Source organism: Stegostoma tigrinum, chromosome 44 (genome assembly GCF_030684315.1).
Source record: "Stegostoma tigrinum isolate sSteTig4 chromosome 44, sSteTig4.hap1, whole genome shotgun sequence".
NCBI lineage: Eukaryota > Metazoa > Chordata > Chondrichthyes > Orectolobiformes > Stegostomatidae > Stegostoma > Stegostoma tigrinum.
Genome location: NC_081397.1, coordinates 12,067,646 through 12,093,378, shown reverse-complemented (window position 1 = coordinate 12,093,378; position 25,733 = coordinate 12,067,646). Strand labels below are relative to the sequence as shown.

The following is a 25,733-nucleotide window of genomic DNA, read 5'->3' as shown; positions in this document are numbered from 1 at the left end:
ATCTAAGTATCTTTCCGCCACTCTCTGCTCCTTGGTCAGTATGTGTATGTCTGTTTCTCACTTCACTCTGAAAATATCTGTAAATTGCCACATTTATCTGTTAGCCGTTTTGGCTCGGTTCATGGTGTCCATGTCTCCTGCACAATCTCAGCAAGGCTTCCTCACTTCCCTCGTGCCATTCCTTGGGAATAACTGGCAGCCCATACTCCTACTATTTGCTGACGCTAAGAATCCACAGAATCATGGTCACTAATCTACGTGCAAGAGTATATGAGTACTTTTTACATACAGGGTGCTGGCCCCCTGGTCTCACATGCTTAACTGTGCACACACACACACAGGCATTGACACAGTCACGAGGGAATATGCAATAGTAAGATAATATTGGGATTTTGAAATATTATATCTTCATTAAACAATCCCTGGATGTGAGATTAACACAAGACGTTCACACACCATGGTCAATTAAAGCAAGAGGGTCCGGGGACAGGAGGATGAGTCAGAGGGAAAGAGGCAGGAAAGGAGAGATGGAGACAGACTGAGGGAGTTGGCAGAGAGAGAGAGAGACAGAGAGAGAAAGTGGGGTAAGGGGAGAGAGACCGACTAAGACAGAGAATGAGACAAGCAGAATGAGGTAGAGACAGAGGGAGATAGAGGCAATGAGAGAAAGGGTGAGAATCAAAGACTCAGAGAACACAAGAGAGACCGTCAAGGAGTGATACAGACCAAGACAGTTGCAGACTAACAGAGAGAGACAGACAGGCAGAGAGAGAAAGAGAAATAGAGGACAGAGAGAGAAGAGAGGAGGACAGAGAGAGATAGAGGAAGAAAGACAGAGAAAGTGATAAATAGAGAGAGAGAGAGAGAGAGAAAGACAGAGGGCAAGAATGATTCAGGGAGAGAGTGAGTGAATGAAATAAAGAAGCAATGAGAGGGATGGAGTCAGTGAGAAAGAAGACTGAGAGTGAGAGAGAGAGAAAGAACAGAGAACAAGAGACAATGATAGAGATGCAAATAGAGGAAGAGACAGAAAGACAAAGTGATAGGCAGAGGGAGCAAGAGAGATGGAGAAACAGTGAGTAGAGTGAGACAGAAAGGCTGAGACAGAGTGAGAGAAACCATTAGAGAGATTGAGAGGCAGAGCGATAGAGGGACAGGGATAGAGAAGGGAGAGATGAAAGAATGTGGCAGGGAAAGAAGTACAAAGAAAGAGACAGAGAGCAAGAGACAGACAGACACAGAGACAGAGATAGAGGCACACATAGGGAGAAACATGCAGACATACAGAGTTTCTGCGCCCCCCCCTCAGCAATGTGCAACTCCCAGGTTTTTGAACACAACCTACAAGCCATATTCCCAGCGCCTTCAGGTAATCTGACCTGATGGTGAGGGGAAATGGGATCAGTCATCCAAGATCCCAAGGAACATGGCCTCACTCTCGCCCCAATTGGTCAAACTACTAGAATTTGCCTCCAGTGCCCATTGATTCCAGTTTTGCTAGAACTCTTTGATGGTACACTCGGGCAAATGCTACCTTGATGTCAAGGACAGTCACTCTCGCCTCACCTGTGGGATTCAGCTCTTTTGTCCATGTTTGAACCAAGGCTGTAATGAGGTCAGGAGCTGAGTGGCTCTGGCAGAACTGGGTGTCACTGAGCAGGTTGTTGCTGAGAAGGTGCTGCTCGATAGCACTGTTGATGACACCTCTCATCACTTTCCTGATCATTGAGAGGAAACTGATGAGTTAGATTGGATTTGTCCTCCTTCTTTGTGTACAGAAAATCTTCCATATTGTTGGTTAGACACCAGTGCTGTAGGTTTACTGGAACAGTTTGGCTTGAGGTGCTGCAAATTCTGGAGCACCAGTCTTCAGTAATCAAATTCACTTGGCTGAGAACTGATTGATGTGATGCTGAGGACCACAGGACGGGTCCAAGACGGATCATCCAGTTGGCATTTCTGCCTGAAGATTGGTGTGAATGCTTCAGCTTTAATTTTTGCACTGATGTTCTGGGCTCTTCCATTATTGAGCTTGGGATATTTCTGAAGTTGTTTAGTATTCCACCACCACTCACAACTGGATGTGTAGGGCTGTGGAGCTTAGAATCAGAGATTGATAACCACACTCTCACATTAAAGTGCAGAACTGGCAGTTACAGAGAGATAACCTCACTCAAGATCAACATAGCTGAAACGAACATGAATGGATTGAGATCTAAACTCTCACTCACACAGCAGAGCCTGACAGGCAGAGGTTGGTAATTGCAGTCAAACATTCACACAGTAGAAACTAACATTGAGAGATTTGTAAATACATTTACAGTACATATTCACACAGCGGAGATGGGCAGGTACAGGTTAATAAGTGCACTCACACATTCCCATTGCAGAAACTGAGTGCTATAGATCACTGACTAAACTCATACCTTCACACAGCAGAACCTGACAGATACATATTGATAAAACACTCGCACATTCAAGATGGCGATGCCAGCATGGTAGGCAGTGTTCGGGCTCCTGTGCCTTCTGCTTCAGGTGGCTGTTTCCTTCCTTTCCTTACCCTGTTTGTCTTTTTCTTCATCTCTTCCTGTCGGCAGCAGAGAAGGTAACATCACAGAGGAGAGTGACTGGAGTGAGGGGGGACTCTTGGCAAGGCAGCGGCTTGGCCTGGAGCCAGAGTTTCCTGGTTGTGGTAAGCCCAGAGCAGGGACCCTATACATCGGTGAGGTGGCAGCAGAGCCAGGGACACTTGGTTGTGGTAGGCCCGGAACTGGGACGCCTGGTTATTGCCTCGATGGCAGCTCCTGGTTGTGATAGGCTTGGAGCCTGGATGTCCTATTTGTGGTAGGCCTGGAGCCAGGGTTTCCCATTTATAGTAGGCCTGAGCTCGGGTCTCCTGGTTGTGCTAAGCCTTGAGCTGGGGTCCCCTGGTTGTGGTAGGCCTAGAATGGGGAATCCTGTTTATCGCCATGGTGACAGCTCCTGGAGGTGGAAGGGCCAGAGCCGGGGTCTCCTGGTTGTGCGAGGCCCAGAGCCGCGGTCTCCTGGTTATTGCCTTGGTGGAAGCCCCTGGTTTTGGTAGGTCCAGAGACAGAGTGCCCTCACGGTGGTAGTTGTTGAACTGGGGTCCACGGTTTGCAGTTGGACGGAGTGGAGACTCCTTGTAGCAGTAGGCCTGGAGGCGAGGGCGCCTGGTCGCATTAGGCCTGGAGGCGAGGGCGCCTGGTTGCACGAGGCCTGGAGGCGGGGGTCCCTGGTTGCACTAGGCCTGGAGCTGGGGTTCCCATGTTGAACTGGACCTGGAGCTGGGGTTCCCTCGTTGCAGTATGCCCGGAGCGGATATTTCCTGGTTGCACTAGGCCTGGAGGTGGGGTTCCCTGGTTGCACTAGTCCTGGAGCTGGGGTTCCCTGGTTGCACTAGGCCCAGAGCTGGGGTTCCCTGGTTGCATTAGGCCTGGAGATGGGGTCCCTGGTTGCATTAGGCCCGATGCTGGGCTTCCCTGTTTGCACTCGGCCCGGAGCTGGGGTTCCCTGTTTGCGCTAGGCCTGGAGATGGGGTCCCTGGTTGCAGTAGGCCCAGAGCTGGGTTTCCCTCGTTACACTAAGCTTGGAGCTGGGATTCCCTGGTTGCACTAGGCCTGGAGCTAGGGTTCCCTGGTTGCACGAGGCCTGGAGCTGGGTTTCCCTGGTTGCACTAGGCCTGGAGATGGGGTTCACTGGTTGCACTAGGCCTGGAGCTGGCGTCCCCTAGTTGCACTAGGCCTGGAGCTGGTGTTCCCTGGTTACACTAGGCCTGACGGTAGGGTTCCCTGGTTACACTAGGCCTGGAGCTGGTGTTCCCTGGTTACACTAGGCCCGAAGGTGGGGTCCCTGGTTACACTAGGCCCGGAGCTGGGGTCCCTTGTTGCACTAGGCCCAGAGCTGCGGTTCCCTAGTTGCACTCGGCCTGGAGATGGTGTACCCTGGTTCCACTAGGCCTGGAGCTGGGGTTCCCTGATTAAACTTTGCCTGGAGCTGGGGATCCCTGGTTACACTCGGCCTGGAGCTGGCGTCCCCTAGTTGCACTAGGCCTGGAGCTGGTGTTCCCTGGTTACACTAGGCCTGAAGGTAGGGTTCCCTGGTTACACTAGGCCTGGAGCTGGTGTTCCCTGGTTACACTAGGTCCGAAGGTGGGGTCCCTGGTTACACTAGGCCCGGAGCTGGGGTCCCTTGTTGCACTAGGCCCAGAGCTGCGGTTCCCTGGTTGCACTCGGCCTGGAGATGGTGTACCCTGGTTCCACTAGGCCTGGAGCTGGGGTTCCCTGATTAAACTTTGCCTGGAGCTGGGGATCCCTGGTTACACTCGGTCTTGGAGCTGGGGTTCCTGGTTGCGCTAGGCCCGGAGCTGGTGTTCATGCGTTACACTAGGCCCGGAGCTGGTGTTCCCTGGTAACACTAGGCCTGGAGATAGGGTCCCTGGTTACACGAGGCCTGGAGCTGGGGTTCCTGGTTACACTAGGCCCGGAGCTGGGGTTCCCTGGTTACATTAGGCCAGGAGCTGGGGTTACCTGGTTGCACTAGGCCTGCAGCTGGGATTCCCTGGTTGCGCAAGGCCCGGAGCTGGTGTTCATGGGTTACACTAGGCCAGGAGCTGGCGTCCCCTTGTTGCACTAGGCCTGGAGCTGGGGTTCCTGGTTGCGCAAGGCCTGGAGCTGGTGTTCATGGGTTACACTAGGCCAGGAGCTGGCGTCCCCTTGTTGCACTAGGCCTGGAGCTGGGGTTCCCTGGTTGCACTAGGCCTGGAGGTGGGGTTCCTGGTTGCACTAGGCCTGGATTTGGGGTTCCCTGGTTGCACTGGGCCCGGAGCTGGGGTCCCTTGTTGCACTAGGCCCTGAACTGCGGTTCCCTGGTTACACTAGGCCTGGAGCTGGGGTTCCCTGATTAAACTTGGCCTTGAGCTGGGGATCCCTGGTTACACTCGGCCTGGAGCTGGGGTTCCTGGTTGCGCTAGGCCCGGAGCTTGTGTTCATGAGTTACACGAGGCCTTGAGCTGGTGTTCCCTGGTAACACTAGGCCTGGAGCTGGGGTTCCTGGTTGCACTAGGCCCGGAGCTGGGGTTCCCTGGTTACATTTGGCCAGGAGCTGGGGTTCCCTGGTTGCACTAGGCCTGCAGCTGGGGTTCCCTGCTTGCACTAGGCCAGGAGCTGTCATCCCCTGGTTTCACTCGGCCAGGAGCTGGCGTCCCCTTGTTGCACTAGGCCTGGAGCTGGGGTTCCTTGGTTGCACTAGGCCTGGAGCTGGGGTTCCCTGTTTGCACTAGGTCCGGAGCTGGGGTCCCTTGTTGCACTAGGCCCAGAGCTGGGGTTCCCTGGTTGCACTAGGCCTGGAGATGGACTTCCCTGTTTGCACTAGGCCCGGAGCTGGGTTTCCCTGGTTGCGCTAGGCCTGGAGATGTGGTCCCTGGTTGCAGTAGGCCCGGAGTTGGGGTCCCTGGTTACACTCGGCCTGGAGCTGGGTTTCCCTGGTTACACTAAGCCTGGAGCTGGTGTCCCCAAGTTACACTAGGCCTGGAGCTGGGGTTCCCTGGTTACACTAGGCCTGGAGGTGGGGTTCCCTGGTTATAGTAAACCTGGAGCTGGTGTCCCCTGGTTGAACTACGCTTGGAGCTGGGGTTCCCTGGTTGCACTTGCCCTGGAGCTGGGGTTCCTGGTTGCACTAGGCACGGAGCTGGTGTTCCCTGGTTACACTAGGCCTGGAGATGGAGTCCCTGGTTACACTAGGCCTGGAGCTGGGGTTCCCTGGTTGCACTAGGCCCGGACTTGGGGTTCCCTGGTTATACTAGGCCTGGAACCCGCGTTCCCTTGTTGCACTAGGCCTGGAGATGGGGTTCCCTGGTTGCACTAGGTGTGGAGCTGGGGTGACAGGTTGCACTAGGCCCGGAACTGGTGTTCCTGGTTACACTAGGCCTGGAGCTGGTGTTCCCTGGTAACACTAGGCCTGGAGATGGGGTCCTGGTTACACTAGGCCTGGAGCTGGGGTTCCTGTTTGCACTAGGCCCGGAGCTGGGGTTCCCTGGTTACACTAGGCCTTGAGCTGGGGTTCACTGGTTGCACTAGGCCCGGAGCTGGGGTTCCTGTTCCACTAGGCCGGGAGCTGGGGTTCCCTGGTTACTCTAGGCCTGGAGCTGGGTTTCCCTGGTTACACTAGGCCCGGAGCTGGGGTTCCCTCGTTCGACTTGGCCCGGAGCTGGGGTTCCCTGGTTACACTACGCTTGGAGCTGGGGTTCCCTGATTAAACTAGGCCCGGAGCTGGGGTTCCCTGGTTACACTAGGCCTGGAGCTGTGGTTCCCTGGTTGCACTCGGCCTGGAGCTGGGGTTCCTGGTTACACTAGGCCTGGAGCTGGGGTTCCCTGGTTACACTAGGCCTGGAGCTGGCTATCCCTGGTTGCACTAGGCCCCGAGCTGCGGTTCCTGGTTCCACTAGGCTGGGAGCTGGTGTTCCCTGGTTACTCTAGGCCTGGAGCTGGGTTTCCCTGGTTACACTAGGCCCGGAGCTGGGATTACCTGGTTACACGAGGCCTGGAGCTGGTTTTCCCTCGTTCCACTTGGCCCGGAGCTGGGGTTCCCTGGTTACACTAGGCCCGGAGCTGGTGTTCACTGGTTACACGAGGCCTGGAGATGGGGTCCCTGGTTACAGAAGGCCTGGAGCTGGGGATCCCTGCTTGCACTAGGCCTGGAGCTGGCGACCCCTGGTTGCACTGGGCCTGGAGCTGGCGTCCCCTTGTTGCACTAGGCCTTGAGCTGGGGTTCCCTGATTGCACCAGGCCTGGAGCTGGGGTTCCCTGGTTACACTAGGCCCGGAGCTGGGGTTCCTGGTTGTACCAGGCCTGGAGCAGGGGTTCCCTGGTTACACTAGGCCCGGAGCTGGGGTTCCCTGGTTACACTAGGCCTGGAGATGGGGTTCCCTGGTTGCATTAGGCCCGGACCTGCGGTTCCTGGTTCCACTAGGCCGGGAGCTGGTGTTCCCTGGTTACTCTAGGCCTGGAGCTGGGTTTCCGTGGTTACACTAGGCCTGGAGCTGGGATTACCTGGTTACACGAGGCCTGGAGCTGGGGTTCACTCGTTCCACTTGGCCCGGAGCTGGGGTTCCCTGGTTACACTAGGCCCGGAGCTGGTGTTCACTGGTTACACGAGGCCTGGAGATGGGGTCCCTGGTTACAGAAGGCCTGGAGCTGGGGATCCCCGCTTGCACTAGGCCTGGAGCTGGCGACCCCTGGTTGCACTGGGCCTGGAGCTGGCGTCCCCTTGTTGCACTAGGCCTTGAGCTGGGGTTCCGTGATTGCACCAGGCCTGGAGCTGGGGTTCCCTGGTTACACTAGGCCCGGAGCTGGGGTTCCTGTTTGCACTAGGCCTGGAGCTGTGGTCCCTTGTTGCACTCGGCCCAGAGCTGTGGTTCCCTGGTTGCACGAGGCCTGGAGATGGGGTTCCCTGGTTGCATTAGGCCCGGAGCTGGGGTCCTGGTTGAACTAGGCCTGGAGCTGGGCTTCCCAGTTTGCACTTGGCACAGAGCTGTGGTTCCCTGGTTGCACTGGGCCTGGAGCTGGGGTCCCTGGTTACACAAGGCCCGGAGCGGGCTCCCTGGTTGCACTAGGCCTAGAGCTGTGGTTCCCTGGTTACTCTGGGACCGGAGTTGGGGTTCCCTGTTTACACTAGGCCTGGATCTGGGTTTCCCTGGTTGCACTAGGCCTGGAGCTGCGGTTCCTGTTTGCACTCGGCCTGGAGCTCAGGTTCCCTGGTTACACTAGGCCTGGAGCTGGGGATCCCTGGTTGCACTAGGCCCGGAGCTGGGGTTCCCTGGTTGCACGAGTCCTGGAGATGGGGTCCCTGGTTACACTAGGCCTGGAGCTGGGGTTCCCTGCTTGCACTAGGCCTGGAGCTGGCGACCCCTGGTTGCACTGGGCCTGGAGCTGGCGTCCCCTTGTTGCACTAGGCCTGGAGCTGGGGTTCCCTGGTTGCACTAAGCCCGGAGCTGGGGTTCCTGGTTGCACTAGGCCTGTAGCTGGGCTTCCCTGGTTACACTAGGCCCGGAGCTGGGGTTCCCTGTTTGCACTAGGCCTGGAGCTGGGGTCCCTCGTTGCACTAGGCCTGTAGCTGGGGTTCCCTGGTTACACTAACCCTGGAGCTGGGGTTCCCTGGTTGCACTAGGCCCGGAGCTGGGTTTCCTGGTTGCACTAGGCCTGGAGCTTGGGTTCCCTGATTACACTAGGCCTGGAGCTGGGGTTCACTGGTTGCACTCGGCCTGGAGCTGTTGTTCCCTGTTTGGAGTAGGCCTGGAGCTGGGGTCCCCTCGTTGCACGAGGCCTGGAGATGGTGTCCTTGGTTACACTAGGCCTGGAGCTGGGGTTCGCTGCTTGCACTAGGCATGGAGCTGGCGTCCCCTGGTTGCACTGGGCCTGGAGCTGGCGTCCCCTGGTTGCACTGGGCCTGGAGCTGGCGTCCCCTTGTTGCACTAGGCCTGTGGATGGGGTTCCCTGGTTGCATTAGGCTCGGAGCTGGGGTCCCTGTTTGAACTAGGCCTGGAGTTGGGCTTCCCTGTTTGCATTAGGCCCGGAGCTGGGCTTCCCTGCTTGCGCTAGGCCTGGAGATGGGGTCCCTGGTTACACTCGGCCTGGAGCCGCGTCCCCTGGTTACACTGAGCCTGGAGATGGGTTTCCCTGGTTGCACTGGGCCTGGAGCTGGGGTCTCTGGTTACACAAGGCCCGGAGCGGGCTCCCTGGTTGCACTAGGCCCGTAGCTGTGGTTCCCTGGTTACACTAGGCCTGGAGCTCGGGTTCCCTGGTTGCACTTAGTCTGGAGCTGGGGTTCCTGGTTGCGCTAGGCCCGGAGCTCGGATTCCCTGTTTGCACTAGGCCCGGAGCTTGGGGTTCACTGATTAAACTAGGCCCGGAGCTGGTGTCCCCTGGTTGCACTCGGCCTGGAGCTGGCGTCCCCTGGTTGCACTAGGCCTGGAGATGGGGTTCCCTGGTTGCACTAGGCCTGGAGCTGAGGTTCCCTGGTGGCACTAGGCCTGGAGCTGGGGTTCCCTGTTTGCTCTAGGCCCGGAGCTGGGGTTCCCTGCTTACGCTTTGCCTGGAGCTGGGGTCCCCTGGTTGCACGAGGCCTGGAGCTGGGAACCCTGGTTGCACTAGGCCCGGAGCTGGGGTTCCCTGGTTGCACGAGGCCTGGAACTGGGGTCCCCTGGTTGCAGTAGCCCCAGAGTGGAGGCTCCCGGTTATTGGCGTGGTGGCATGTTCTGATTGTGGTGGGCGCAGAGTTAGCATCCTGTGGCTGCTGAAGAACCGGTGATGGCAGCCGTGCCTGGTGGGTTGAGTGCAGGGGTTCAGCATGGATATCGCTGGTCAGCCAGCTCAGAGCTCATGCTGGAGGCAGCAGAACGAAGCTTTATCTCTTTCTTCGGAAAGTATTGAAATGGCACCAGATTGTGGCACCACAAATAAATCCTCATTGTTCATTTCGTCTTTGTCTCCTCAGCACAGCTTACATTTCCCCCTCCCCCCCAGTTTCAGAAGAGATCATGAGGCATTGAGCCATACAGCACGGGAACAGACCCTTCGGTTCAACCTGTCCATGCCAACCCAGCTTCTAAACTCAATTCGTTGTGTTTTCCTGCATTTGGTCCATATTCCTCTCAAGTTTCCTATCCATGTCCCTGTCCAAATGTGTTTTAAATGTTGTGATTATACTCACCTCAACCACCTCCTCTGGCAACTCATTTCATACACACATCGCCCTCTGCATGAAAAAGCTGCAGCCCAGCTCCTTTTTAAATCTTGTGCACTCACTTTAAATCTATGCCCTCTGGTTTTGGACCTTGGCTGTTGACCTTATCTGTGTCCCTCATGATTTAATAAACCTGTATAAGGTCATCCCTCAGCCTCCAACACCCCAAGGGATATAGTCCCAGTTTATTTAACATCTCCTCCCAGCTCAAACCCTCCAGTCCCGGCAATATCCTCATAAATCTTTCTGCACCCCTCCCAGTGTAACCTCATCCTTCCGAGAGAAGGCAATGTGAATTGTATGCAATACTGCAAATGTGGCCTCACCAATTTCTTGTTTCCTCACTCCTCATACTGTCACCCCTTCATTCGGCATTGGTTCCCAGTGAGTAATTGTAGCAGGGATGAAATTATTGCTGTACATTTATTCTGCACCGCTGTCAAATGAGCAAGGTTACAAGGCGATGAATGTTACGACTAAACTTGAGCAGTTGTGTTCTGCATAGAATTGGAACAAAATGTAGAATAGATGTAAGCTCATATACAGGCAACCACAGACACACAGCAAAGGGCGACAATGTTGAAAATCATTGTGCCTGTACTGACCAGTCTCTCCTCACTGGCTCAGTGGAAAATAAGAGCTAGAAACAGGAGTCGGCTATTTACCCCTTTGGAAGCCTGCTCGCCCGTTCCACGCAATCACGCCTGACCTCATCTCAACCTCAACTCTGCTTTCCTGCCCTGCTCCCTTTAACCCGTCATTGATTAAAAATCTCCCTGACTCCTTTAATTTATTCAGTCTCCTGGCATCCACTGTACCCTCTCGTTGGGGGAGGAGTAGATTCCCACAGATTCCCATTCCCCTTCCCCCAGTTGAGAGGAGCCATTCCTCCTCATCTCTGTTTTCACTCTGCTCCAGCCCCTTATTCTAAAACAACGACTTCTCATTTTTAGGTCATCCCTCATGAGGAAACATCCTCTCTCCATCTGCTTTGTAGATCCCCTACTGACAAAAACAGGGGAATTTAAAAGGGACAAAGAAATGGTTGAGTAACTGAACACATACTTTGGTACTGCCTTCAGAAAGGAGCACACAAATCAGATGCCAGAAATGTTGGAGAACGCAAAATTCAGCGAGAGGCAAGAATTGAGGGAAATCAATATTATGAGAGAAATAGTGCTGGGAAAATTGTTGGTATTGAAGGTGGATAAATCCCCAAAGCCTGTTAATCTACATCCCAGAGTACTTCAGGGAGTGGTTCTAGTAATAGTGGATGCATTATGCAGGATTGTGTAGATCCTAGAGCAGTCCCTGCAGATTGGACGGTAGATAATGTCGCTCCAATATTCAAAGCGGCAGGCTGAGAGAAAACAGGGAATTATAGGTCAGTAAACCTAACATTGGTAGTGGGGAAAATTCACGAATCCATTATCAAGGGCTTTCTAGCGAATCATTTAGAAATCAGTGACAGGATCTGACAGAATAAGCATGGATTTATGAAGGAGAAATCTTGTTTGGCAAATCTGTTGGAAATCTATGATATGTAATTCGTAAAGTTGACAAGAGGGAGTCAGTCAATGTGGTATATTTGTACTTTCAGAAAGCTTTCATAAAGAGCCCAGCAAGAGAGATTATTGTGCAAGATTAGTGTGCACAGGATTGGGGGGAGCATTATTGAAATATAAAATTGGTTGGCAGGGAGGAACCAAAGAGTAGGAATTAATGGGCCCTTTTTAAATTGGAAGGCAGTGACTAGTGGAGTGCCACAGGGATCAGTACTAGGACCCCAGCAAGTCACAATATATACTAATGATTTTGATGAGGGAACAAAATGTAACACTTTAAAGTTTACAGATGATGCCAAGTTGGATGGGAGGGAGAACTGTGACGAGTATGCAGAGATACTTAAGCGTAATCTGGACAGGCTGGGTGAATGGGAGATACAGAACAAGTTGGACAAATGTGAGGTTGTTCACTTTGGAAGCAAAATCAAGAAAGCAGATTACTACCTGAATGTATGTAAACTGTGAGAAGGGATTGTGCAGCAGGACCTGGGTGCCCTTGTGCACCTGTTGCTGAAGGTAAGTATGCAGTACAGAAGGCAAATAGTATAGTAGCCTTCACTGAAAGAGATTTTGACTTCAAGAGCAGGGATGAGTGTGTCCAAAACCATGGCTCACAGTCTGAGGATTCAGGGTAGAGCTTTTAGGACAGAGATGAGGAGATATTTCTTCACCCAAAGGGTGGTGAGCCTTTGAAATTCATTACTACAGGAAGTAGTTGAAGGCAAAACATTGAATGCACTCAGGAGCCAATGAGATATAACACTTGGGATGAATGGGATCAAAGATTATGGGAAGAAAGCAGGATTAGACTATTGAGTTGGATGATCAGCCATGATCATGATGAATGGTAGAGCAGTCTGTAAGGGCCAGATAGCCTCCTCCTGCTCCAATCTTCTATGTTTCTATGTCAATCCCCCAATTTTGCATCTCATAACAGCAATTAGATCTCCTCTCATTCTTTTAAACTCCAGACAGTATCAGCCAAAATTGCTCAATATCACCTCACAAGACAAAGCAATCATCTCTGGAATCATTCCAGTGAACCTCCTGTGATCTGCCTCCACTTCAAGTGCATCCCTCCCCAAGTACAGGGACCAAAGCTCTGCACAGTACTCCGGGTGTAGAAAAACTAACGGCTTGTACAAATGCAGCAACATTTTCAATACTTTTATACTCCATTCCTTTAGCAATAAATGCCGTTTGTCCTTCCTTACTACCTGCTGTAGCTGCGTGCTAGTTTTCCAAGATTCACACTCAAGGTCACTGAGATCCCTCTGCACTGACTTATTCTGAGGTTTCTCGCCACTGAGATAAGAAATTGCCTTTCTATTTTCAGCGGGGGTGTCATTCATGCTGTTGAACTTAGTTGCCAATATCCAGAGCATTGAGGATGTTTCAGACTAGTCTACTGAACAAGGAGCTAGGTCAGAACTGTGTTCTGATGTCACCTCCTACTCCTACACCAGATGCTATGAGCAGCCAAGCGCCCAGTCAATTCTGTAAAACCAAAAGAACAGTAGATGCTGTAAATCAGGAACAAAAACAGAAGTTGCTGGAAAAGCTGGGCTCTTCTGAAGAAGGGTCATCCTGAGATGTTATGAGGTAACGTCCCTTCACTTTCTATATTCTCTGTAACTTAATGATCTTTATCTGCTTACGCAGAGGTGTGCAGACATTGCCTTAAAACTTGCTACCTGACTAGAATTAGGTATAAACTTTGTAAATCTTTATCTTCCTGCACAGGGCTATGTGGAAACTGCCTCGAGAAAGATTAGGTGGGCAGGATTTGTAAAGGTGTGAGACTTCTGAGATCCTGTAAAATATGTAACTTCTGTTTCTGCTAAAGGGGTGGCTTGAAATTACATTCTGTCACTTCAGCAACTTGAAATCGCCTCCTGTCATTAGCAGTCACTTCGCGAACGATCAATACTGTATCCTGCTCTCTATGACTTTCGATGTAGCAATTATTTTTATATCATGACATTGTCCGATGTAGCGATTGTTTCATGTGACATGCCATTGTGAGATGTAAAATTGCTTTGTGTACTATGCACTCGATAAGGTATCAAAAACGGGGACTGTCTGCAGCTCAGAGAGAATCGCTTGCGAGACTCAGCACTCTGTGATAATGGGAACTGCAGATGCTGGAGAATCCAAGATAATAAAATGTGGGGATGGATGAACACTGCAGGCCCAGCAGCATCTCAGGAGCACAAAATTTGACGTTTCGGGCCTAGACCCTTCATGTGCCGGGTTGAGTACAGTGATCCTCCACGGCTTGTACTTGCTTTGTAATAGAGGATGTGTTTTTCTAAACAGGTCAGTGTCTTGTTATTGCATCAAGTTGGTAAGGGTCTCCGAAAATGAACCTAACAATCCGACCCGAAACGTTAGTTCTGTTTTTTTCTTCTTCACAGAAGCTGCAAGACCTGCTCAGCTTTTCCAGCAACTTCTGTTCTTGTTGCAGTCAGATACATACCCTGCACACGAGAACCCATCAGTTGGCACTTACAGTTAGCCTTCTGTTCCAACACACAATCTCACTTCCTCAATCCCCCGTCACCTTCTGAGCTCCACTGAGCATGACCTTTTCAGAATGGAAACCTCTTGCCCCACAGCATCCTCTGCTCATCTGTCACTGCAATCCCCTTCTTTACCTTTCAGAATCAAATAACAATTTTCTGAGAGACTGTGCATTGGGGTGGTCATTTCTGTAAGAATAGAAGTTCAGTAAACAGTTACTGCAAGCAATCAGGAAGGTTTGCAGGATCTTCTGATTCATTGTGAGAGGAATTAAATACTAATGTGGGAGATTATGCTTCAGTGTCGTAGGGGATTGGTGTTTCTGCATCTGCAACATTATCCAGTGCGGCTCCCTGTCCTTACAGCAGGAAGCGATTACATCAGAGGCAGGTCAGACTAGGTTTGTCACACTTATACCTGTTATTTCTGTGTTTATAACCTGTAATGTTACATCTGTTTTTTTCTCTATTTCTCTTTCTCCACAGGTGCTAAAAGGCCTGCTGAGTTTCTCCAGCACTTTCAGTGTTTATAACCTATAATGTTAACTCTCTTTCTCTCTCTCTGCACAGATGCTGCCCGACCTGGTAAGTTCTTCCAGCACTTTCTGCTTTTGCTTTAGATCTCCAGCAGCCCTCAGTTTTTGTGTCATCAAGACTGCGATTCAGATCATCGCAGTCCCAGTCCATGTCAGCATAGATTGTCTGTCTATTTATTTTCATAAATAATCTGTTTTTAACAGCACAGGATGGGAAAATGGTGTTTGTAATACTTTCAGCAGAGGAGGGTTAGTGAAACAGACCAGTGATGGTGCAAAGGGCAAAGGGGTTATTAATTCTGCAGAAAGGTAAATAGTGATATAAAACGGAGATGTAGTGAGGTGACGGGAATGGAGAGTAACTGTGCTTGGTGAGCTGTGGAATTTGCTTCACTTTCTCCAGTGATTTCTGTTTCAGTCACAGATGTTGCTGGTTTAAAGGCTGACAGCCCTGACAATATATCATCGTCATGATGCTTGCAGGGGTCTATTCAGCCTGGGTGCTGACTGCTGAACTCTGATAAAGCTCAGCTTGCAAAGACGTTGTAGGGCTGATGTGGGGTTTCCTTTTCAGAGGCCGAGGGGTGTCTGCTCAAAGTGGTGCCACCACTCGTGCTGTTTACAGTCGCCCCCAGAGGGTGGAGATTGAATGGAACATTGAGTGGAAACTGCATCAAAACAGCAACACAGCTGTTCCCTCTGCCACTACATTTCCCTTTTCTCGTTCAGAACCAAAGAAGAAACACACTCAACTTTCTGACAGTGTGCCAGTGGGAAAATCAACACATTGCAGGCGGCCAGTTCTGTGAGGATGGAAGGCTGGTGCACAGCGGCAGCAAGCGATCTGGAAAGCTCACAGGATGTTCTGGCTCATAGTGAGGGGAACTGAATGTAAGGGTCGCGAGGTTATGCTTCAGTTCTAGAGGAGATTGGTGTTTCCACATCTGCAGTACTGTACGGTGTTGCTCAACTATCCTCATAGAAGGATGTTAATGCGTTGGAAACAGTTTAGAGAAGGTTTGTCACACTTAGACCAGTTATTTCTGTGTTTATAACCTGTAACATTAACTCTGTCTTACTCCTCTGTCTGTCTCCATGGATGCTGCCAGATCTGCTGAGTTTCTCCAGAACTTTCTGTTTTTGTTAGATCTCCAGCATTCCCCATAGTTTTTGTGTTTATGAATACTGTGATTCAGATCATTGTATTCCTGGTCCTGTCCCAGCACTCATCGTCTGAACATTTTATTTTTGTTTTAAAAACCCTGTGATGTCAAAACCAGACGGTCAGTGGCGCGGTGTGGATGTGCTGAACACTGGAAATATCAGTTCAACGCTTTTAGACGGTGTGTCCAAAAGTTGTCTGCATGCAAACTGGCGATGCTGCTGTATTCCTTTCTGATTCAGGAGTGTCAGCCTGAGGATTGGGCGGGGGGTGGGGGAACAAAAACAAGAAACATGTGATGGGAGAGGCGGGAACAGAGTTAATGTCACAGTTTCTAAAGGCAGAACGCGCTGGAGAAACTCAGGCAGAAGAGAGAGAAAGAGAAACAAAGTTAACTTTTGAGTGCAGCGAACTCTCCGAACCGAGAGGGGTGGGAAAAGTCGGGGTTTTAATAGTTTGGACAGAGGAGGGGGGAGTGGAACAGATCAGTGATGGTGCAGGACAAAGGTGTTAACTGTGGCAAAAGGGGACTCGACATAACGGGGGCATGTTAAGGCCGGGGCGATGCAGAGTAATTGTGTCTTGGTGGGCTGCGAAATTTGCTTTGCTTTCACTTTCTGCAGTGATGCCGACTTCAGCCACAAATGTTGCAGGTTGAACAGCAGAAAGAGACGTGACGATATATCATTGTCACGCCAGCTACAGAAATCTGTACAACCTCTGCACTGGCCGCTGAACTCTGCTGAAGCGCAGCTTGCAAACACCTTGCAGGGCTGATATGGGCTTCCTCCTCGCGGGTGGCGGGCCGGGGGGTGGGGGGAGGTGTTGAGAGTGTCTGGGTGCCACGTATTGGGGAGGTTTCCTGTCTCTCAGTCTCGAAGCTGGCGGTCAGACAGATGCTGGCTGCATTTTCTCTCCAATCTCAGAAGCAGCGAGGACTCCGGGCATGGGGACTGGCCGAGGGACGCATTCACGCTGTGCTTAGATCTGCTTCGAATACGAAATTCCCAGCGAACAGGGAACAGACTGATTCCGGACAGCGACATGAACTGGAGTCGCAGAGTCATGTATCACGCGGAACGAGGTCCTTCGGCCCAACTTGTCCATCGCGACCAGGTTTCCTAATGGCCCACGTCTGTTTCTCTCCCCACAGATGCTGCTCGACCTGCTGCGTTTCTCCAGTGATTTTTGTATTTCCTTTCCAAGGGGAGCGCTGCTCTCCCAGAGTCAGCGCCAGTTTTGTGGTTCAAATTGGTACAAATTGGTCACGTTTCTCAGTCCAGATTCTGCTTGTTCTCTGACAGATTAGGGTTGAGGAAAACTTGCATCCACACTGGGGATGGGAATTAGGATTTGTGGTTGCTATCTGTGGGGGTAGAATCGTCCCATGCTTTATTATGGTGGAGCATCGAACAGTACAACACAGGAACAGGCCTTTCGGCCCACATTGTCCGTGCCGACCCATGATGCCATTCTAGACTATCAGTGTGAGGTGATTCATTTTGGACCAATGGCAGATAGATGAGGGTGTTTTCTAGGTGGAATGAAGTGAAATACAATGAATGTTCAAAGAGCCTGTTGGAGTGGACTGGGTGCGTAGATCGTTACAATGTCACAAACAGGTTCAGAAAATAACCAAGAGCTGATGGAATGAGACAAAGATAAAGGCAAAGAACAGGAACCCACCAAGACTGCACCAACACATGATGCCTTTCTAACCTGAAACCCCTTTGCCTCCAGGCTGTCCCTATCCCTGTATTCCCAGCCTGGTCATGTATCTGTCAAGGTGCCTGTTAAATGAAGCTGTTGTATCTGCCTCCACCATCACCTCTGGCAGGGCATTGCAGACACTTACCACCCTCTGTGTAAAAAAGAAAACTGCCTCTCACATCTCCTTTAAACTCTCCCCCTTTTACCTGAAACCTGCGTCTGTTGGAAATGGACATTAATTCCCTGGGAAGAAAAATCTCCGACTATCCATTCTATCTGTGGTTGCTCCTCATCCTTCAACTTCCAAGTGAAAACAGATTGAGTTTGTCCAATCTCTCCTCTTGGTTAATGTCGTGGTGAAGTGTTTCTATACCTGCTTCAAATCTTTCACATCCCCCTGGTAGTGTGGCTACCAGAGCTGTCCACGATATTCCAAATGGGGACTGACTCATGTTCAATACAGCTTGTCTTTATATCGAGAGGACAGGAGTACAAGGACTCAGGAAATAACGCTGCAGTTGTACAAAACCCTGTTTAGACCCCACTTGGAGCAGTTCTGAGAACCACACGTTAGGAAGGATAGATTGGCCTTGGAGAGAGTACAATGTTCATTTACAAGCACGAGACCTGGGCTTTAGGGGCTAAGTTATGAGTAGATTTTACACAAATGAGGCCGGTTTTCTCCAGAATTTAGAAGGTCAAAGGTGACCTGATCAAACATGTTGACAGGAAAAGACAAGGTGGGTAAAGATAAACTATTTCCACTGTTCAGGGATTCTAGAAATGGGGAGGACATTGTCTGAGAATTAGAACCAGACTGTTCAGGAGAGACATTGGGAAGTACTTCTGCACACGAAGGGTGGGAGAGGTTTGGAAATCCCTCCGACGAATGGCATTGGATGCTGGGTCAGTTGTTAGTTTTCAGTCTGAGTGGGATCAATATTTGTTCAGCAACAATATGCAGGGGAAAGGGCCAAAGGCCTGGAAATGGAGCTTGGCCGCAGATCAGCCATTGCATGGTGGAACAAGCTGGAAGGGCTGAATGGTCTGTTCCTGTACCTTTGAATGGAACAATTTAGTTGGAAGTGCTCAAAAAGTATGGAGAGAGCAGCCTCCTTTTGCCGTTTCTAAACTTATTGTCCCAAGTCTCAAGAACTCCCAAGTCTCCTTACACTTCAGACTTCTGAATTTTCTCCCCATTTAGAAAATAGTCCATGCTTTCATTCTTCTTACCAAAGTGCATTATCTTCCACTTGTCCATGTTGTACTCCATCTGTTAGTTCTTTGCCCACTTTCCTAACCTGTCCAAATCGTTCTGCAGCTTTGCCATCTCCTCATCACTACCTGTCCCTCCACCTATCTTTGTATCATCTGCAAACTTAGCCAGAATGCCCACAGTAGCTTTATCTGGACAATTAATGTACAAAATGAAAATTTGTGGCTCCCACATTGACCTTTGCGGAACACCAGCTGCCATCCTGAAGAAGACCCCATTAACCCCACTCTCTGCTTTCTGCCAGACGGCCAATCATCTATTCATGCCAGCACCATGCCTCTAACACCATGGACCCTTATCTTACTTAGCAGCCTCCTGTGTGGCACATCACCAAAGTCCTTCTTGAAGTCTAGGTAGATAACATCCATTGGTTCTCCTTGGTCTACCCTGTTCATTACTTGCTCAAAGAATTACAGCAGATTTTGTCAGGCATGAACTCCCATGCCTGAAACCATGCTGACTTTGCCCTATTTTACCATACAATTCCAAATATTCAGAAATCTCATCCTTTACAATGGGCTCCAAAGTCTTCCCAAATGCACTTTCTTGTTTAAAAACCTAGAAATGTGGAGTCCTTTGCTTGGTTATGAAGAATGGCATGGTGAATGGGAACCGAAAGAGAGAGAAAATAGGAGGGGAAGATGCGGGGATAAATAAAAGACGAAGGGTACAAAGCACAAGTTGAAGGGGGATTGAAACAAGGGCGAGAAACCAATGGTGCCACCATGCACTTCATGTCAATTCCTATTTCTGCCTCCACTTCAATGAGATTTAACAGTTACCGGTGCCCATTGAGTTACCGAAAGGGCATATGCTGTTTCTCTGCTGCTTCCGCACTCATTGCTTTGACATTGTCTTTACTTTGCCATTTCCAGGACACTGTCACAAATAATGACATTTGCATTTCAATTCCCTTCTGTTTTCCAGTGAATCTCGCTCTCTGTGGGAACACCCAAGGTAGGAGGGAACTGCTGATTTCTTGAATAATTGTTTGGAAATTTGAAGTCTTGCTGTACAATCTTTTAAGCGACCTTTTCCAAAACATGCTTCAAATGGGACTTGATCCCAGTCCTTCAGGTCCGGAGTTAGAGATACTCTCTCAAAGATTGGGCACCAGAATCATTTTCAACTCTTTTCCTGTGTGGATACACCACCAGTTTCAATGAGGATCAGTGACCAGTTTCATTGACTTGGTCACATTGGACAGAGACCATTCAGTAAATCTGCACAATGTTTAACTCCGCCACAATACTTCAAATGGGTGTGAGACTTCAAACAGGTTGTTTTGGAAGAAGAAATCAAATTTGTGATTATTTTGGAAAGTAGAACAAAAGAACGAAGTATTATTTAATTGGAGAGAAACTGCAGAAAGCTCCAATGCAAAAGGACTGGTAGCAGGGGGAAGGGACTTGTGCATGAAACTGAGAAAGCTCGCACATGGGGCAGCACATAATCAAGAAGGGCTTATGGAATATTGACCATTATTTCAAGGGGGCTGGGGTATAAGAGTAGGGATGTCTTCTTGCAACTGTACAGGTGCTGATGAAATCATAACTGGTGCACTGTGATCAGTTTTGCTCCCGTTAAGCAAACATTTCATTTCATTGGAGGCAATTCAGAGAGGGTTCATTTGGGCTGGACCTTGGTCTGGAAAGATTGTCTCAGGAGAAAAGACTAAAAATGTTGGGACTATACTCACTGGAATTCAGAAGAATGAGAGGTGGTGTCATTGAAACATATAGAGATTTGGCAGTGTCAATGCCAAGAGGATGTTGCCCCATCATGGGAGAGTATAGGAGCAGAGGATACAGTCTCAAAATAATGAGGCACCAATTGGAGACTAAGATAATCTCAGAGATATACAGCACAGAAACAGGCCCTTCCAGCGACATTGACCAAATGTGGACTTGCCTAATAACAGCTCCTTCCAACTATCACTCTCTGATACTGTTGCCTAATAATGGCATAATTTGCACTCCCCCAATTTATTAACTTCCTTCAATGTCCTGGTTTATCCTTGTTCATAGCTATCTTAAAACATAAGCACCTGTGATCACTGTTTCCAAAAGGCACTCCAACTGAATGGCCTCTCACCTGGCCAGGCTCATTAGCCAATACAAGATCCAATATGGACCCTCTTCTAGTGCGGTTTTAGACATTAAGACATTGGAGCAGGAGTTAGGCCGTTCAGCCCATTGAAACTGCTCCACTATTCAATCACGGCTGATAAGTTTCTCAACTCCTTTCTCCTGCCTTCTGTACATAACCTTTGATCCCCTTGACAATCAAGAATCTATCTCTCTCTGGCCTGGCCTCCACAGCCTTCTGTAACAATGAATTCCATAGATTCATCACTCTCTGGCTGAAGAAATTTCTCCTCATTCTTTACTCCAAGGTTGTGCCCTCAGGTCCTCGTCTGGTCCTGCCAATGGAAACATATTTCCAATGTTCACTCTAGCCAGGCCTTTCAGTATTTTGTAAGTTTCAGTTTGATACCCAGTTATCCTTCAAAACACCACTGATAAATATTTAGAGTCCACAAACATTCCTCATATGTTAAGCCTTTCATTCCTGGATCATTCTCGTGAACCTCCTCTGGACCCATTCCAGGGCCAGTGTATCTTTCCTGACATATGGGGCCCAAAATTTCTCACAGTAATCCCAATGTGGATTGAGAAGAGCCTTATATAGCTTCAAAATTACATCTTCGCTTTTATGTTCCAGTCCTCACAAAATAAATGCCAACATTTCATTTGCCTTCCTAACCACCAACTCAACCTGCAAGTTTACCTTAGGAAAATCTGGACTAGGATTCCCAAGTCCCTCTGCACTTCAGATTTCTGAATTTTCTCCCCGTCTGGAAAAATAGTCTATACTTTTATTCTTCCTACCAAAGTGAATGATCCCATACTTGCCCAGATTGTATTTCATCTACAGATCCTTTGCCCACTGTCCTGACCTGTCTAAATCCTTTTGCAGCCTCCCCACCTCCTCAGTACTACCTGTGGCCCCACCTATCTTTGTATCATCGCTAAACTTAGACAGAATGCCCTTAGTTCCTTCATTTAGGTCATTGTTTCATAAAGTGAAGACCTTGTGACTGACCCTTGTAGATCTAGACTTGTCACTGGCTACCATCCAAGTAGGACCCTTTTATCACCGCTCTCTCTCCTTCCTGCCAGGCAGCCAATCTTCTATTCATGCTGGTACCTTGCCTCCAACACCATAGTCCCTTATCTTCCTCAGCAACCTTTTGTGCAGCACCTTGCCAAAGGCCTTCTGCCAGTCCAGGTCGGTAACATCTATTGCTTCTCCTTGGTCTAACCTGTCTGTTACTGCATCAAAAAATTCTAACAGATTTGCCAGGTAACCATGCTGGCTGTGTCCTATTTTACCATGCACTTCCAAGTTTTCAGAAATGTAATTCTTCACAATACGCTCAAAATCTTAACAATGGCCGAGGTCAGGCCAATCAGCCTGTAATTTCCCACCTTTTGCCTTACTCCCTTCTTAAACTGAGGTTACACTCGTGATTTTCCAGTCCTCTGGCTCCGTCCCTGTCTCCAGTGATTCCTGAAAGACCACAACTAACACCTCCACTATCTCTTCAGCTTTCTCACTCAGAACTGTGGGGTGTAGTCCATCTGGTCCAGGTGATTTATCCACCTTCAGTCCATTCAGTTTTTCTTGCACCTTCTCCTTGGTGAGGGCCACCATACTCATCTCTGCCGTCCCACTGACTCTCTTGAATTTTTGGATGTTGATTGTGACTTGCACCTTGAAGACTGATGCAAAGTGTTTATTCAGTTCTTCAGCCATTTCTTTGTTCCCCATTACTACTGATTCACCATCATTTTCCAGCAGACCAAAGCCCATTTTTGCCTCTCTTTAGCCATTTATATGTTGAAAGAAACTCTTGCAATCTTCCTTTATATTGCTGGTTCCCTTGCCTATTTCTTGTATTGGATGTGACTAAGTACAAAACAATAAGGGAAACAATGTTTCATTAGTTAGCAATTACAGACCTTCATAGAAGAAGTAGAGAAATAAAGAAATAAGGTAATAGTTAACATTGAAGTATTTCTTAATATAAACTAGAAAAATAAAGGAATCAAGTGAAAACTTCAGCAGTTTTTAATGAGTGCTTGCTGGGCCCCAGTCCCCTCTGTGCAGCTCGCTCTCTGAGGGAACTCAGCTGCCCAGCCTCATGGCTACCGCTGCAAATGCCCAGGAACCCTCCTCCCCGCTTGTTCTTCCTACATCGGGCTGTGATACCATCGCAGCCGCTGTGCTGCCTCTGATCTCCTGCTGCCCGTGGAACATGCCCAGGCAGAAGCTGCTGGCAGTTCTGGTCACTGGGTAGGCAGGTCTCGGCCCGAAACACCAGCTTTCTTGCTCCTAAGATGCTGCTTGGCCTGCTGTGTTCATCCAGCTCCACACCGTATTATGTGGCATTGGGGCCTGCTTTCTCCACCAGCTATCTCGGACGTTGGGTTTGAGAGATTGCTATGGGCTGCTGAATGCCTCCCACCCCGGGCTGGGAAGCCACCACACCGAGCTGAGAGAAAGCCTCGCTGTGTCCACGCTGAGACCAGGAGAAGAAAACAGAAAAAAAAACACAAAGACAGAAAAGAGGAAAATGAAAAAAGAGAATGAAATGGTCAGAGCGGATGGGCCCTGGCTGAAATGCTCGGCTCGGTCGCCATCTTGAAGTGGGTTCGTAAAAGAAGGAGAGACTTTAAAATTGTAATGTGTGCTGACCAAGGAGGAATTGTTCTTGGTCCAAAAATGGAAAGTATTTCACTTACACATGAAACTGGTGGGTATTATCACTGTGTGCTATATAGTGCATGGTCAAAAGCGAAATTGTTGAAGATGTCATCACTGCTAAGTGAACTTCGAATTTCATTTACATAGAAAGGCCCATGGAAGTGGAGTGTACAGTATTCAAGAAACAAACAACAGAACAGTGTAGGAACAGGCCCTTAAGCCCAAAAGGCTGTGCTAACACATGATGCCTTACTGAGCTGAACCCTTTCCCTCGAAGCTGTCCATATCCCTCTATTCCATGACTGGCCATGTACCTGTAAAGATGCCTCTTAAATGCTGCTGTTGTATCCACCTCCACCACCTCCTCTGGCAGTGCATTGAAGGCACTTACCGACCTTTGTGTAAAAAGAACTTGCCTCTCACACCTCCTTTAAACTTTTCCCCCATTACCTAGAACGTACATCGCTTGTAGAATCGACAGGCTGAATTACCCCATTCTGATCCTACATCTTCTGGACCTTCAGTACAGGTTTGTTCCCCTGACCTGAGGAGGAGCCATAAGACTATAAGTAACAGGAACAGTATTATGCCATTTGGCCATCGATTCCTCTCCACCTTTCAACATGATCATGACCTCATGACCTCATTCTGATCCTACATCTTATAATCTTCAGGTCTTATGTCACTGAAAGGTGGAGGGGACTCAATGGTCAAATGCCATCCTTGCGCTCCTGTTTCTTGTGGTCATAGAATGATAAAATCCCGACATTGCGGAAGCAGGCCTTTCAGTCCATCAAGTCCACACTGACCCTCTGAAGTGCAACTACCCAGACCCAGGGCCATCCCATCTCTAACCCTGTATTTCCCATGGCTAATCCACCTGAGCCGGTACACCCTTGGACGCATTATGAGCAATTTGCCAGGGCCAATCTATCTAACCTGCACATCTTTGGACTGTGGGAGGAGACTGGAGCACCTCAAGGAAACTCTCACACAAAGGGAGAGCGTGCAATCTCCACGCAGTCACCCAACGGTGGAATCGATCCTGTGTTGCTAGGGCTATGCAGCATCAGTGCGAGCCACTGAGCCTCCCTGATGCCCTGTTTTATGGATCATCCTCAGGTCAGGAGAGCAAATCGATCTTCAACACTCCATCTAAGTTGCAAAAAGATTGACAGTAGTTGTCTGAGATAACAAAGTGTGGAGCTGGATGAACACAGAAGGCCAAGCAGCATCTGAGGAGCACAAAACATGACATTTCAGGCCTCGACCCTTCATCAGCTTTTGTGCTGCTCAGGTGCTGCTTGGCCTGCTGTGTTCATCCAGCTCCACACTTTGTTATCTCGGATTCTCCAGCATCTGCAGTTCCCATTATCTCTGACAGTAGTTGTCTGGGCTGGATTGTATAAAATATTGGGAATAGTTTGGCAGGACTGATGCTTGAAAATCCATTTTGGAAACAATGTGATAACGAATGTTGTAGGAGCAGTTCCCAGTGTAATGATGTGACTTTGCTTTTGATCTTAGCTGGACGAGTGGCTTTCTATGTTGTCCCAGTTTCACCTTTGGAAGGAGAGACACTGGAACTGAATTGTCAGCGCCAATACTATTATTGGAGGACAAAGCAGGACTTTACCTTTTATAGAAATGGAAAGAAGATCCATTCAATGAAGTCTACAACAGATGAATTTTCATATCGCATTAAAGTAAAAAGCACCGATGACAGTGGATTGTACAGTTGCAAAATTGATGGGTCAGAATCACAACATGTTCACGTTCAAGTTCAAGGTACGTACCTGATATTCCATTCTGTGGTAGGCAATGTGCGTATTTCTCTTGATTTTTAATTTAAACACTGGAGGTATTCTAAGTCACAAAGTACAGCAGAATCTCTTTATTCCATCCTGTGTGTACTGCTAAAGTGACACGAGTTCTTTTGTCCCCAGCGCGAGGCCTCCACAACCTTGAACGTTCTGACACTTGAAGTGCTCATCCAAGTATTGTTTAAGTATTTGGGAGTTTCCTACCTCAACAACCCTCCCAGGCAGTGCATTCCACATTCCCACCATCCTCTGGGTATTACAAGCCTCAAGTTTCCCTCTAAATCTAGTGCCTTTCAATTTAAAAGGATGTCCTGCCTTGTTATTGGCCGTTTGAATAAGGGGAAAACCTGCTTCTTACTCCCTCTGTTTATGCCCCTCATCATCTTACACACCCCAATCAGGTCCCCCCTCAGCCTTCTCTTCTTTAAAGAAAACAGCCCGAGTTTACCCAGTCTCTCTTCATCGCTGAAATGCTCCAGCCCAGGCAACGTACTGGGGAATCTCCTCTGCAACTCTTCCAGTGCAATCACATCCTTTCTGCGGTGATCCGGACTGCCACACAGTGCTCCAGCTGTGGCCTCACCAAAGTCCTATTCAGCTCCAACATCAC

General features: G+C 49.4%; 2 protein-coding genes across 4 annotated transcripts in view; one reads left to right on the top strand and one right to left on the bottom strand.

Moving 5' to 3' along the window:
* LOC132207190 (histone H3-like) overlaps nucleotides 1-25,733 on the bottom strand; it is a 913,943-nt gene that overhangs the window by 786,899 nt on the left and 101,311 nt on the right. The gene's annotated exons all lie outside the window — the stretch shown is intronic.
* LOC132207170 (Fc receptor-like protein 3) overlaps nucleotides 15,021-25,733 on the top strand; it is a 50,679-nt gene continuing 39,966 nt past the window's right edge. For 2 of the 3 annotated variants that reach the window (XM_059642364.1, XM_059642362.1), the window contains exons 1-2: nucleotides 15,021-15,399; nucleotides 24,828-25,088. In XM_059642364.1, the coding sequence (XP_059498347.1) occupies nucleotides 15,369-15,399; nucleotides 24,828-25,088 (292 nt within the window). In that variant the 5' untranslated portion in view covers nucleotides 15,021-15,368. The remainder of the gene's footprint in view (nucleotides 15,400-24,827; nucleotides 25,089-25,733) is intronic. The other variant, XM_059642363.1, reaches the window with a different exon arrangement.